Here is a 14,216-nt window from a genome sequence, read left to right as displayed (position 1 = left end):
AACTACTGTAATCTCACAAGCTATAGGCTTCAACAAACTGGAGTGACTGTCAATCAGTGCAATTATTTATTGTTGTCCCACCTCATTATTTTTCTTTCTGACTAAAGGAAGAGAGAGGAGGGATGATTATATTGGAAATCCATGCACATGCTAGTCAATGAACAACTGTTGGGTAGACTTCATACCTAATTTAGATGGCCAACTCTGGATACCAATCTCCCACGTAGTCCCATACAGTCAACTAAAAACTAAGTTTCTCCAGAAGTGGAGCAAGAACCTCATTCAGGTGCCTTCACTTGTCCTTTCTTCTCCATTGAAGCAGACTTTGTTTGGGAAAGCATTGTATTCCTTTCCCCCTGCAGTCTGTGCTGGGAATCTGTTAAGTCACAAGGTTTTTCTTTTGTAACTTTAGAATGCAAAAGTTATTGTTTATGGGTCTCCAAGGGTATATCAAATCCAAGAATTCAGCTGTATGTGCATGTCCATATTCACTCGTCTGCACAGGCTACTGTGAGTGACACCTTATTGGTCACTCGTGAATGAACGTTGGATGTATGAGCAAGACTCTTACCTCCTGCCATGATCCCCGTGCACTGCAATGCCAAGATTGAGAGAACTACTGACAGAGTTCAGTAAGAGGCTACCTTTCACTGACAGGTGAAATCATCTGTTAGTACAGAATTTAATTGATTCTTTGAGGGGAAGGGTGCTCTCTCGATATGGATCTCCATCAGGCACATACTGAGATATTACTAGATGCACAAACTGAAATCTTTATCAGCTAATTAATTCACAGGACACCTGTCAGACATTTGTAATAGCTGTTGTAAATCTCTTTATATGTAGAAAAGGCAGTATAATCAAATTCATGTTCTTAGAAATCATTTGAGATGAATTAACTAAATATATAGTTTACATCAATGTGAACTGCCAGATTTTAAGGTCAACAACTTTTGTGCCTGTCTGATTTTCATATTTAGTTTCTAAACACTCTCAATGTAAAATAGGTCAGAGAAATCATTTTTTTAAATGTAAGAATGAAAAATTATGAGTTGGAAATGAAATCCATCTGAAAAGGGCTTGAAATAAAATAGAGGGAAAGACATCAGGCTTAAACAAAAAAAAAATCCATGTTTTTAATAAATCCAGATTAGATACCTGTTGGCTTTTCTAGCTGCCGCGGTGATCCTTCATGATGGAAGACTGGCACTCTGTAATAATTTGGAGAGGGTATAAAGAGCAAAACTAAATGTTTGACAGGAAAGGATGGCAAGCAGAAAACATAGCAAATTTTGGAATTCAGAAGACAATCAGATCTTATTTTACATAGCAAACATATTTTACATTTCGCTCCGCTTCACGAAAAAGAACAAGAGTTGCCTTCCTGTTTACTTTTAGAGACACTCTGAAAACTGGAAAGCTGAATTTGACAAAACTATTTCTGTTGCCAGAAAACCTGCATCCAAGAAGAGAGGCCAGACAGTTATTTCCATAGGTTTAGTACCACAGAGGACTTCCTTCCTCCAACACAGCACTGAGACCTGAAGCTCTTACCCCAAATGGCAGTTACAGGTTGGGACAGAATCCAAATGCTTATTAAATAAACAGACAGACTAGCGTGTATTTAAAACATGTTAATTAATTTATTGACAAAGGATGTATAGACCTGAATAGGATTGTATAGGATCATAGTCTAGGTGACCACGAGGTGTGAGAAGCGGAGCGCCCAGCTATTTCACGGCAATATTTTTGCCAGCTGTATGACACCAAAGACAGTAAATCCCAAGCTCCGAGGCCAGCGTTTCCATTTTAATTACCGCTGTTACTGTGTGAAGCTTGTCTTTCTTTATCTGGGAGGCGTGTGGGACCCCTCTGCCTGCAAACCTGTCGGAGCTTCTCGCCTTGCCCTGCCTCTGGTCAGCGGGCGCAGCGCAGCGCGCACCGACCCCGGCTCTGCGCGCTCCAGGGAGCGCGCCCGCGCTGTCGGGAGCGCGCAGAGACCCTCCTCCCGCTCGGGCAGCCTCTCCCCAGCCACGCGAGGATGCTTGCCCGCAGCGAAGGCTCCTCTGCTCCCCCTCCTGGGAGGTCCCAAGTGCAGCCGCTGCCGCTCCTCGCAGAGCCGCGGGCCTGCTGGCCGGTCCGAAAGCGCAGCGCAGCCGAGCGGGATGGGTTTTGCAGATGAAGGCAGGAGCTGGGAGGGGGCAGAGCTCATCCCCCAGCTGTCCGCAGAGGGCAGCCCCGCGGGGACGGACAGGCGGCTGTTCCTGCTCTGCTGCGCTGGGGAAGCTCAGAAGGCCCCTGTCCCACGCCGAGTTGCAATCTTGCCGTGTTGCAAGCCCCTCTCACGCCGTCTGCACGCCTGGAACAAATGTGCCCCCTTCCCTCCGGCTGCATATCCAGCACCAGCGCGGACTGGGTGCCCTCGCAATCTGGCAGTGCAGCAGTGCTTCATGCAGCAGTTCATGTAATCTTCACCTGACCCACACAAACCTACCTGCCTTCCACCAGCAGTGGACTGCCATCAGTGATGAGGGCTGCACCGTAACGCACGAATGCAGTGTCGATAGCACGGGGTATTTACCGCACCATCTAAATGGCATCTGACATTTTTAATCACACAATTAAACAAGAATTAAAATAAACAGCAGTAAACCAGTAGGATGTTGCTCTGGAAGTAGTTTTAATGGATTTGAAAACAAGCAAGCACTTTTTTTTTTTTCCACCAGAAGAGGCAAAACTGTATTGAAGAAGCACTAGCAGCGTGTAAAAGTGATCACAATGGAGCAAATGCTCGTGAATGCCTCCCAACTCATCAATCACGCTGCCTCACAGCCCCACCACACCACTACCCCACCTTCCACGCGCTCCCAGACAGACATCCATCCACACGGCATAGCAACCCAAGATCCCTGAGTTTCTGGAAAATAGATTTAGCCCTAATTTTTGTGACAGATGGAGTTGATAGTCTCAGGATGAAAAAAAGCGCCAGTTTTGACAGGCAGCAGATACCGATGCCCCTTGTGGTCGGAGCCGCCGTTGCGCTGGAATTAAGGTAGCACTAAAAAGAAAGGCAACGGGTAAATTCACCAGGATTTATTTTGTTATGCTCCTCTCGTTGTGCCTTAATATGTATACTTTCCCGTCAACTTCCTTAAAAACAAAGCAAAGGGAGCGTAAAAGGTGGTCGAGGCGTCAGCAGGGTAGCTTTCTTTCAATGAAAACACATTTCATCCTCCGAACTAGAAGATTTCAAACAACTTTTTATCACAAATGACCGAAGCACTACACTGAGATCCACCGTATTTCTGTCACTGGCGTCTTCGTAGGTCGGTATCCCGCACCATGCACACCAAATCTCGGCGGGGAGCTGAGCTGAACGTGCCTACCTACAGCCGGCGGGGGTGCGTGAGGTGGGGAGAAAGTCGCAATACTGAAGGCACGGCAGCAGCAGTACTTACATGGTTGCAGCACACCGCTAACACAGGCAGCTTTGCTCTCCCGCCGCGTACTAACGCACCGAAAGCAGGAGATCCGATCTCCGCTCGGATTGCAGCAAGAACAAAGTCGGTCTCACCCCGAGCCAGGTCCTGCTCTGCCCTCACGTGTATCAGGGGGAAGTTTGGGTGCACACAGCGCTCGGGCTAGAGACTCTTTTTTTTCTTTTCCCTGCTCTTGCGAGCAGCGGGTCGGGCGTTATCCCCGCCCGAGCCGCCCGCAGACCCACGCCGCCGCCGCGGAGCGGTGCTCCGGGGAGAGCCCCAAGAGGCACCGGGAAGGTACCGGGCAGAGACCGGGCAGGGACCGGGCAGAACCCCGGGAGAGCCCCGCCGTGCCCGATCCGCGCCGCCGCGCCGCCTTAACGGGAGGAGGGGCTCCTCGGGGGGCTGTCACTCTCCTTAAGCCTTTCCTTTCAAGCTTTGAATGTGAGCTGCCCTCCAGCCCCCCTCTCTCCTTCCCTCCCTCCAGTAGATCGTAAAGAGAGGAGGGAAGAGAAAAAAAAAAAAGGGGGGGGGGGGAAAGTTTCAACAACAGGCTGGACCAATGGCAAGTCGCAAAGCTGGGAAAAGGGGCCGAGCGAAGGGAGAAAAAAGTGGAGAAAAGGAGAAAGAGAGCGAGAGAGCGCAGGCTGGGGGGGATGTGTAAAAGAAGAAGCGTTGCTAATTTTTTTTGTTTGTTTGCTTTTCCATGCATGCATAATGAGGCCTAATCAGAGCACGTTGCTGCTGCTCGGAGGGCACTTTTGTATTTAAAGCCTTGCAGAGAAAAAAAGATCCACAGACGAATCCGCAGAGCAGCTCGCGGGGCTTGTTGACAACAGAAGCAGCATCAGTCGCCCAGAGAAAAAGAGACCCCGAAGCCTGCCTTCTTCCCCCGTGCTGTCTAACGGGGAGAGACATTTCTTCTCCCTGCCACCCGCAAGTGCGACCCGCGCCGAGCGAGAGCCAGCGAGCGGAGCCGGGACCGTGAATGGGATCGGAGCGGCTGGCATGTGCAGAGATGCTGCGAGCGGAGAGATAGAGGCTCCCGAGGAGGCGGCGGCGGCGGCGGCTGGGCATTTATTTTGTGCAAAAAAAAAGAGGAGGAAAAAGAGAGAGAGAGGCAGAGAGAGGGAGGAACGGCGCCGCACGAGGAGCAGGGCAGCACCATGAGCAACCCCGGCGCATCCTGCAAGTCCCCGAGCGCAGCCCGGAGCCGCTGCCCCCCGCGCCCCCGCTGGCACTGACTGCCCCCTCCCTCCGCTCCGGCCGCCTTCTCCGCCGCCGGTCGCCGAGCCGGGAGCAGCGGGTGGGGGGCACGGGCCGGCCCCGGGGCCGCTTCCAGCTCCGGGGGCTGCAGGGGCCCGCAGCCCGCGCGGATGGATTGATGCGAGGAGGAGACCTCATGCGCACGGTCGGCAGGAGTTTCGCAAACTTTCCCACCGGCGGCAGCTCCTTCTCCTCCTCCTCCTCCTCCCGCTCCTTCCCCTCCTCCACCACCACCACCATCACCACCACCACCTCCTCCTCCTCCTCCTCCTCCTCCTCCTCCTCCTCCTCCTCCTCCTCCCCGTCGCCTACCAGCGCCTCTCCCCCGCGACCCCGCGGCCGCCGCCCGCGATGGTGGCCCGCTCGCCCGCTCGGCACGGAGCCGGCGGCGGAGGGCTGCTCTGGCCGCGGCCGGCCGCCTGGCTGTGCGTGGCGGCGGCGCTGGGCGCCGTGTGTCCGCCGCGGGGCTCGCTGGTGCAGGGCCGGCGGCTGATCTGCTGGCAGGCGGTGCTGCAGTGTCAGGGGGAGCCCGAGTGCAGCTACGCCTACAACCAGTACGCCGAGGCGTGCGCCCCGGTGCTCCTGCAGCAGCCGCCGGCTGGCGGTGGCGGCGGCGGCGGGGACGGCCCGGCGGCCGCCGCGGGCTCGCCCGCCTCCCGGCGGCGGTGCCCCAGCCACTGCATCGCGGCCCTCATCCAGCTCAACCACACCCGGCGCGGCCCGGCGCTGGAGGACTGCGACTGCGCGCAGGACGAGAACTGCCGCGCCACCAAGCGAGCCATCGAGCCCTGCCTGCCCCGCACCAGCAGCGGGGTCGGCGGCGCGGGGGGGCGGCGGAGGCGGCCCCGGGGGAGGCCCCGGGCCCGGCCCCGGCGGCGGCGGCGTGATGGGCTGCACGGAGGCGCGGCGGCGCTGCGACTGGGACAGCCGGTGCAGCCAGGCGCTGAACCGCTACATGACCTACTGCGGGAAGCTGTTCAACGGGCTGCGCTGCACGGCCGAGTGCCGCGCCGTCATCGAGGACATGCTGGCCGTGCCCAAGGCCGTGCTGCTCAACGACTGCGTCTGCGACGGGCTGGAGCGGCCCATCTGCGAGTCGGTCAAGGAGAACATGGCCCGCCTCTGCTTCGGCGCCGACACGGGCAGCAACGGCGCCGGCAGCAGCGGCGGCTCGGACGGCGGCCTGGAGGAGTACTACGACGAGGACTACGAGGAGGAGCCGAGCCAGAAGGGGAGGGACGAGGCGGAGGACAATGCGGGCGCCGAGCCCGGCTTCCCCATGCAGGCGGACAGCGCCGGGCGGGCCGCCGCCGCCTGGGCCCTGCTGGCCTCCATCTTGCTGCGGCTGCTGGCCGGCCTCTAGCCGGGACCGCACGCCGAGCCGAGCCGTGCCCTCTTCCCTTCCCTTCCCTTCCCTTCCCTTCCCTTCCCCTTCCCCTTCCCTTCCCTTCCCTTCCCTTCCCTTCCCTTCCCTTCCCTTCCCTTCCCTTCCCTTCCCTTCCCTTCCCTTCCCTTCCCTTCCCTTCCCTTCCCTTCCCTTCCCTTCCCTTCCCTTCCCTTCCCTTCCCTTCCCTTCCCTTCCCTTCCCTTCCCTTCCCTTCCCTTCCCTCCTTCCTTCCTTCCCTTCCCTTCCCTTCCCTTCCCTTCCCTTCCCTTCCCTTCCCTTCCCTTCCCTTCCCTTCCCTTCCCTTCCCTCCCCCTCCCTGGCCTTCCCCTCCCTTCCCCTCCCTTCCCCTCCCTCTTTCTCGTCCCTTCCCACCCGGCTGTGCACTGTGCAATCCGGCCCGGCACGGCCCGGCGGCGGGGGGAAGGACTGCGGGCCTTGAGCAGAAGTGGGGGCGTGCTGGTCGTCGTGGTGACTTTTTTTTTTCTTTTTTTTTTTTTTTTTTTTTATAAAAAAAAGCATTTTGACATGAAGGTTAGAAAGAGGTGAGCTACCCACACTCGCTGCCAAAGCCGTTGCCGTGCTGGTTAAACAACTTGATTAGCATTCACCGAGTATCGCTGCTCGCGGTGCAGGGATGCCCGAGAGAGGGTTACGCTGCATCTGCCGCTAATTAAGTGTAAGGAGATAACAGTCCAAGTAAGTCTGGTGGTTTACAGCACTCCCTCTTGCACACACGTCTTCCTTATAACAAAAGCTTGCCAGCAACCGTCTCTTCCTCTTTAACCTAGCGCTATACAAAAATGATTTTTTTTTTTCTCAAAGTTGTTGGCTATACTGAACAATGCAACTTTTGTTTTAAAAGAGCTCTGCACTGCCATCTTTGAAAGACACTTTTAAACTCAAGAACATGTATGTACAAATATCCTGAAAAGTTATATTGCCTCTTGTCATATCAGGGTGCTGACCTCTGGTAAATCTTATATAAAAAAAAAAAATGTATTTAAAACTGGGATTTGTTACCAGTCGCTCTTCTTTGTATATACAATTTTATAAATTGTATGCCATGGGGATAATTTATTTAAAAAAAAAATAAAAAGTTTTAAATCCACATCCTATTTGCCAGGTAATTACATTTGCTATTATTTTCTGAAAAGGTACAGATTTCTTTTTATGTTTAAAGGGATACCAGCAACAAAGATTCACTGAAGTATTCTGTAGAACATCAAATGTACAGTGTATTTTATAGATTTGAAGTTAACTTTCTTATTTGGAGAGTCTTTATGAACACTGTAGAATTGTATAAACGCATTTCCAAGCTGCCTTAAAACTTTGTATTTTTTATAGAAGGCATAAAAAAGGCCTATGTTTTAAATATGTACGGCTTTTTGTATTTTCTAAACTTGTAAATTAGTAAAGAAAGAGCTTTAAATAATGGATGTGGTGAAATTGTTTTCCAGGGACACTTGAACTCTCGGCGCCCGAGGTTGGAGGGGGGGCGGGAGCAAGCCACAGAATAACAAACCAAAAACAATCAAACGAACAAGAATCTCTGTCTGCGTGTAATACGTTACATAGATGTAAATTACTGCTATTCTCACGTTAATGAATAATTACATGCGAGAAGTAAATACAGCTTTGAAAATACTACTTTAAAAGAGTGGTTGATTTTATAATGCGTTGGCATGGCAACGTGCCGGTACTGGAAGAGAGTGAAGCAATTCAAGGACGCTGCTCCTGCCTGCACATAGGATTAGTTCCCCGTGCACCACGCTTTCTCCACGAAGTGGAGGCCTGTTGCTCTTGCAGACACGCTCCAGGATGCTCCTAGCCGCACAGACCAGCGGACGGTGGGGCATGCACAACGCAGAGACAGCCAGGCACCAGGGCAGGTGGTGGTGCGTGCATCCGGGGAGCTGCAACCAAATGCATGAAGGTTTGCCGCTCAGCCTGCCTTCTGCCACAGCGAGGAACGTGAAAGTAAACAAACTGGGGGGGGATCAGCAATTACCAGATCTTGTAATATTGTTCTTAGGAGTTGCTTTGCTTCGTGCTGAAGCCTGGTTTGCTGCCAGAGCTACTGATCTACACTCAAACGCCCTTAGATAAATAATTACACTCTTAAGCTGTGTCGAGTGCTGATACACTTGACCTTGTAAATAGAAATGTTTGCAGTAGGAATAAACTCCAGCATTGGAAAATCTTTTAAACATTAACACAAAAGAGAGAGCTCAGTCCTCTGGGGATCAGAGTTTGGACTGCGTCAAGCGAGGCACTCGTGCACACACACACACACACTCACAAAAGGAAAGGGGAAAAAAAAAGAAAGGGGAAAAAGTTTATTTATCTTCTATTCATGGTGTTTATTTAAAGCTTTTCGTTTTAAATGCCGTGATTGGAACGCAAGTCAGAAGTTTAAAAGCTACCACAAATAAACTTTGACTGAGGGGGCGACAGATTAGCAAGATAGTGTCTTTTTCATCTTACCAGAGCTCAACGGAGGGCAAATCCACATCTGCCTGTTGTATAAATCAACAAAATTAGAAATCCCCACTTCTGGATTAGTCATTTCACTGACAGATTATTTTACTGTCTCTTTAGGGTGTGAATTTGATTAGGTTGCCCAGAGATAAATGTACACAGGCACACGTGGACACACAAACCCACCCACAAATAGTTGTGATTCCAAGCTAGTGTATGAGTATGGTGTGTGGCTATGATCTGAAGTTCGTTTTTAAAGTCATCTGAATGGTTGAGTAAACTTATTGTTAAAAGAAAGCTGGAAACGTTGTATCTCCAGGAAGAGAATGGTGTATTTGGGTGAGACTTGTAAATAGAATCAGCTTTCTTTACAAAACACTGAGTGTTTTGTCTAGGGATGATCTTAAGTATTTTCTCCAGTTCTTCAGGAGATGCTCAGAGACATATTTTCAGTTTGTCAACATTTTGTGCCCACAAGGACTATTTAACTCGTTGTTGATGAAAAATTAAGTTCCAGCTAAAAGCCTTTATTTTTCTTCAGCAAGGAGCAAAGACATTAGCACTAGAAAAGGACTGATAATTAACTGCTACAATAAACTCAAGGCTTGATTTTACAGGCTCCTGTCAAAAGCATCTGCCCAGAATAAATCAACACCGAACACCACTGGGGAGGGAGGCATCTATATGCTTCCTTCCCCACAGAAAGTGGATTGTTTTAATTTAAATAATTGTACAATAAATACAGCTGAACTAATCCTGTCCTATGAGCTCCTCCCCGTGAGGAGATAACTCCGTGGGTTTTGTCACGTTGTCAGAGGAAAGCACGATTTCCAGGAGGAATGGCTGACTATATTGGTATGTGTTCCAGCCTGCAAAGCCTCTGCAGATGTTGATGTCCATCAAATTCATATTTCTTTTGCCTGATTTTGAGACAAATGGAAATTCTTGAAATGTCAGGGGTTGTAGCAAGGACAGTTTTAAATGAGGAAAAGACTTGACATTCCCTGACAGAGGGAGATTTTCCACAGGAAGGGAAGTGCTCATCTGTATGGATATTTGAAAGCACTCTTTGCCAAGGTCCTGTCCAGCCAGTCTCTTCTGGGGGGAGAAGGAACTCTCCACCATTCCATGTAAAATAATCCAGTAGGTTCTGCTCCCTTTTTATTCCCAGTTACCAGGTTTGAATTCTTGGTGACAGTTTATTTGTCTTTGGAGGCACTTCAGTGACAAATGTTTAAGGGAGTGTGGGACAATGGTGGAGAACAAGGAGGCAGTTCATTGAACTGACAGTGACCATACAGTAAATAGAGGGAGATTCAAGCTTCACTGATCACCCAAGCGCACAGCAAAGCTTTTGTATGCCACCACAATGGACATAACATAAGGTCTCTGTTTATTTTTAACAATATGTACGGATATATACAGGCAGACATATGTAACTTTCAAAATTATTATGAAACAAAGCCCTACAATGAGGGAAAGGAAAGATCTGGTTTGGCCAGCTCTTTTACAGTCTCATTGGAAAGCCTGATGGATTTTAGTTGCAGCCCTCTCTCCACTGCTTCTACGAGCTGTCAGGGTACCAGAAATTTCACTGTGTGTATAACATGTATGTAACGAATAGCCATGGTAGGGGCACAAAGGTGACTGCAGACAACTTTGCAAGTGTATGACAAGAAATTTCTTCTCAGTGAGATCCAAAGCTATTCAGAATTTAACGATTACTAGCTTTTGTTGTTGTTGTTGTTGTTGTTTTTGTTGTTGTTTCAAGTGCCCTGGAAGAGGGTGAGAGGAACTTCAGAACAGCCAAGGTGCATGTGGAGAGAGTTGTGGGACACAAAATCATCACCATCTGAGTCATGGAAAACACTGCTTGAGGGACTGAGTTGCCCTGTGTTTTCACTGTCATTAAAACAAATTCAGACCTTCAGTCGATCTTGTTCCTGTCCCAGTAATAACACCACACACTGCCATGCTGCCTGTGAGAGCCTATTCGAAGTCCTCTGGAAAAGCAGGTATCTTTGCAGGACAAAACATTTTCAAGTGGGAAGAGCAGTGCTTCTGTGTGAGATTTCAAGTCTGTGATACGGATTGGTAAGCAGTAAAGTCGAAAGTTACTGTATTTTACTTGAGGCATTGGCTGTGGTAGACAGTTGAAAAGGCTCACATTGACTGTCTGAATGACATAAGTAATGCGCTATTAGCATAAATACTTTCTAAGACATCCATTTAATCAATTTCTTAAATAACAGAATGATCTACTACAAAATAGTGGACTGTATACACTATATTTTGGCACAAAGATGGTCATTCTCCCACTAGTAACCAGGGGCTCTAAATAAATGATTTCAACAATGTTTTATTAAAGGAGGACAAGAGCCCTCGAGCTGCATTAATCGGGGAGAAGTCGAGTGGCACTTTTGTTATGGAAATGTTAAACACATAATAGTTCAGGCAAACAATGTGGAGCCACTTCATTCTCTCAGCCATGCTGACACCTCTTAAAGAGGAACTGCAGGGAAGGATGTGGGAAAGATTTGCTTTCTGAGGAAGCTTTCAGCTAATATTTTGGATATTTACCTCCAAAACTCAGGCAGCACAAATGTAACTGAAGGGCATAAAAATAAAACAATAAAGGGGGATGATTTATGCAGCTACTGCTAGTAATCAACACTTGGTACCCAACTTCAAGACAGCCATTGACAGAAAAGAACTCTTTTTAAAAAAAAGTTTTTTGTGAATTTATTATAAGCCAAGTGGATATTAATGTAGAGGGTGAATGTTCTTGAAGAGACACTCTTGTAAACAGAAAGGGACATAGTGCTAATATTATACCTTGAACATGCAGCAGGGAGGGGAAAGAGGAACAACCTGGAATTGTCTTAGAAGGGAATAGAAGGACAGAGGTTTAGCAGGAGGGGACAGAGGTGAAATGTTTGTAGTAGGCAATCCAGAAATACATTAATGAAGTGGTACACAGCAAAGACATTGATGTGTAAAGGGAGAACCATTTTCAAGAGTAGTTATGCTGAATAGGTGAGAGGAAGAAAGGGTGAAGAAAGGAGATAACTAAGGTGTAGAGAAGGTTTGGAGAATGAAGTACTTGCTAGTAAGGAGAAAGAAAGTAAAACACACACACAAAAAAAAGATTGATAAGTTAACTGAGACACCGAATGAAAATAACAGAGGGAATAATAATGATAATAAATAATCATAGCTAACCAGCTTTAATAATGTTGGCAGGGCCAGAAAGGATAAGGAATGTGGTAGTAAGGCGAGTATTCAGCTTTGGAGAGGATATTTTCCCTGCCTTCAGAGGCCAGAGAGGTAATTTACTATGCCGCTCTTCTTGGTGTTCATGATGCTGTACTTGAACACCGTGACTGGCTTCCAGACAACCCCTCCCTCAAGATCAATGATATCATGAAACTGAAAAGCGGTGAGTGGAAGGCTTGGAGGATGGCTTCGGTTTATGACCAAAGAGGAAAAGATGAGTGAGCTGAGCCTTAGTCTGGCCAAGAAAAGGCCATCACCAGCCCATAGCTACTGAAATGGGAGTTAAAAAGGCTACAAGGCTACTCATCTTGGGTAGCGATAGATGTATGAGAAGGTTCAGATAGATTGTGGCTGGGAGATTTGGACTTCTCATTTGGAAGAACTTCACCGGGAGGGGTAGCGCAGCATTGGAACAGGATTCCCAGAGAAATTCTGGAACCTCTATCCTTAGAGATTTTCAAGACTTGACTGGACAGAGCCCCAGCTGATATCATCTAGTGTTGGCTGTAATACACCTTCTAGCAGAAGGTTGGACTAAAGGGTCTCCAGAGATCCCATCAATATAACTTTCTGTAATTCTATGATTCTAATGTTGACATGACAATTGGAAATCCAAGACCCTCTTTCGCTAGATCAGGCACAGGAATACATACAGCACACTTCAGTGGAGATAGTAATGCAGGAAGACTGGGGAGAAGAGGTGGTGGTTACACATTTCCACAGGGCCGGAGTACGTAGAAGATAGTTGGGAAGGGGTCAATGGAAGTTTAAGAGGAGAGCAGAGACCAAAACATACCATGTAGTACAGGACCTGGAGACAAGAGGGAGGGGAGGAAGTATAGCAGTAAGGAAATACAGAAATGTAAAGGAATGCAATGAGGAAAAGTGTCTGTCCGTAACACTTATGAACTGAAAAATAGGTATTTTGACTGGAAAAGCGTAGGACAGCACCGGGAAGACAACTTGAAAGAAACCGAAAGTACAGGAGGGATCTCTCTTTCGTTTCTGTGAAGAATACTTTTCTATAAACATATCTTTCACACTCATCACCACAGTATCATGGAGCCTCAAAACAATAGAAATACAAGAGAATTAGGTCTTCTCATTTGTGTGAATGCCTATATATAAATATAGACTGTGCTGACTGTATTTTTAGCATAGTGCTATCTGAGCTATTACATGCTCACACATGTCACAAAACACATGTCCTCATGGAAATAAATGTTGCTCGATGGATGTTCTCTCAATACAAAAATCAACCCCCATCTGTCTGTAGTGTCCTATACTAAAATAATCCAATTGCCTACTATTTCATTGTGTGGGTGTATATTTGGCTTACAGTAGTTTTTGTTGTTTAAAAGTTTTAAGAAGTTAGATAGTTTAAACAGAACAAATGCAAATGCTATAATTTCCAGTCACCTACCAGCAATGGCACTATGCCTTCTTCTAACTCAACCAGTGGTGGCAGTTGAGAAATTGCCATTGCTATTGCAAGCAATAAGTTTTAGCACGATGCTATCTAAACATGGAAACTTCTATACCAGCATACCTGCCTGTCTTCTGAAATCCTATTGCATTCCACACAGGAGAGTGAAGTCACAAAATGGTTATTAGAGTACTTGTGGAAAAGAGGGTATGATCAGAATAATTACTTGGTAGTGATGGTCTCAGTGTTACCTCCTTTCAGACTGTCATTCTAAACCTGTTAAAATATTTTTGGATGTCATGTAGAAGTGGATTATAGCAGGAAGTAAAGCAAGAGTCCACAGAAACTGTTACGCTATCTTATGTTTCTTCTTCATGTTAGTGTATTCTGGAGTGTATCATATGTTTGCAAATTAGCCCTAAGATAAAGGACATGGAGAAATCATTGGGATGGGATGGGATGGGATGGGATGGGATGGAAATGGACAGGATGGGATGGGACAGGACGGGATGGGATGAGGATGGGACGGGATGGGACGGGACGGGATGGGACGGGATGGGATGGAATGGAATGGAATGGAATGGAATGGAATGGAATGGAATGGAATGGAATGAATAGAATAGAAAACAGAACGGAACAGAACAGAACAGAACAGAACAGAACAGAACAGAATAGAATAGAATAGAATAGAATAGAATAGAATAGAATAGAATAGAATAGAATAGTTCAGTTAAAAACGACCTACTAAGATCAAGTCTCATGGTACAGAAATTTTTCCCAGTGTCCAGTCTGAACCTCCCTCAGTGCACTTTTGTGCAGTTCCTGTGCAACCTGTCATTGGTGCCCGGGGATCAGAAATGGGGAACCTCCCTCTTCACTTCCCCACCACAGAAAGTTGCAGAGA

At 48.0% G+C, this 14,216-nt stretch overlaps 1 protein-coding gene across 1 annotated transcript; it reads left to right on the top strand.

Annotated features, from left to right (window-relative positions):
• The first annotated feature begins 1,632 nt into the window (after positions 1-1,632).
• On the top strand, positions 1,633-6,253 carry GAS1 (growth arrest specific 1). The gene is given in 2 exon segments (XM_040541579.1): positions 1,633-5,558; positions 5,560-6,253. Coding segments are annotated over 2 exon segments (1,011 nt in total). The 5' UTR covers positions 1,633-5,096; the 3' UTR covers positions 6,109-6,253.
• The last annotated feature ends 7,963 nt before the right edge of the window (positions 6,254-14,216 follow it).

The sequence above is a fragment of the Cygnus olor genome, chromosome Z (assembly GCF_009769625.2).
Source record: "Cygnus olor isolate bCygOlo1 chromosome Z, bCygOlo1.pri.v2, whole genome shotgun sequence".
NCBI classification, from domain to species: domain Eukaryota; kingdom Metazoa; phylum Chordata; class Aves; order Anseriformes; family Anatidae; genus Cygnus; species Cygnus olor.
The sequence above is the reverse complement of the archived record's forward strand: the minus strand, read 5'-3'. Positions and strand labels throughout refer to the sequence as shown.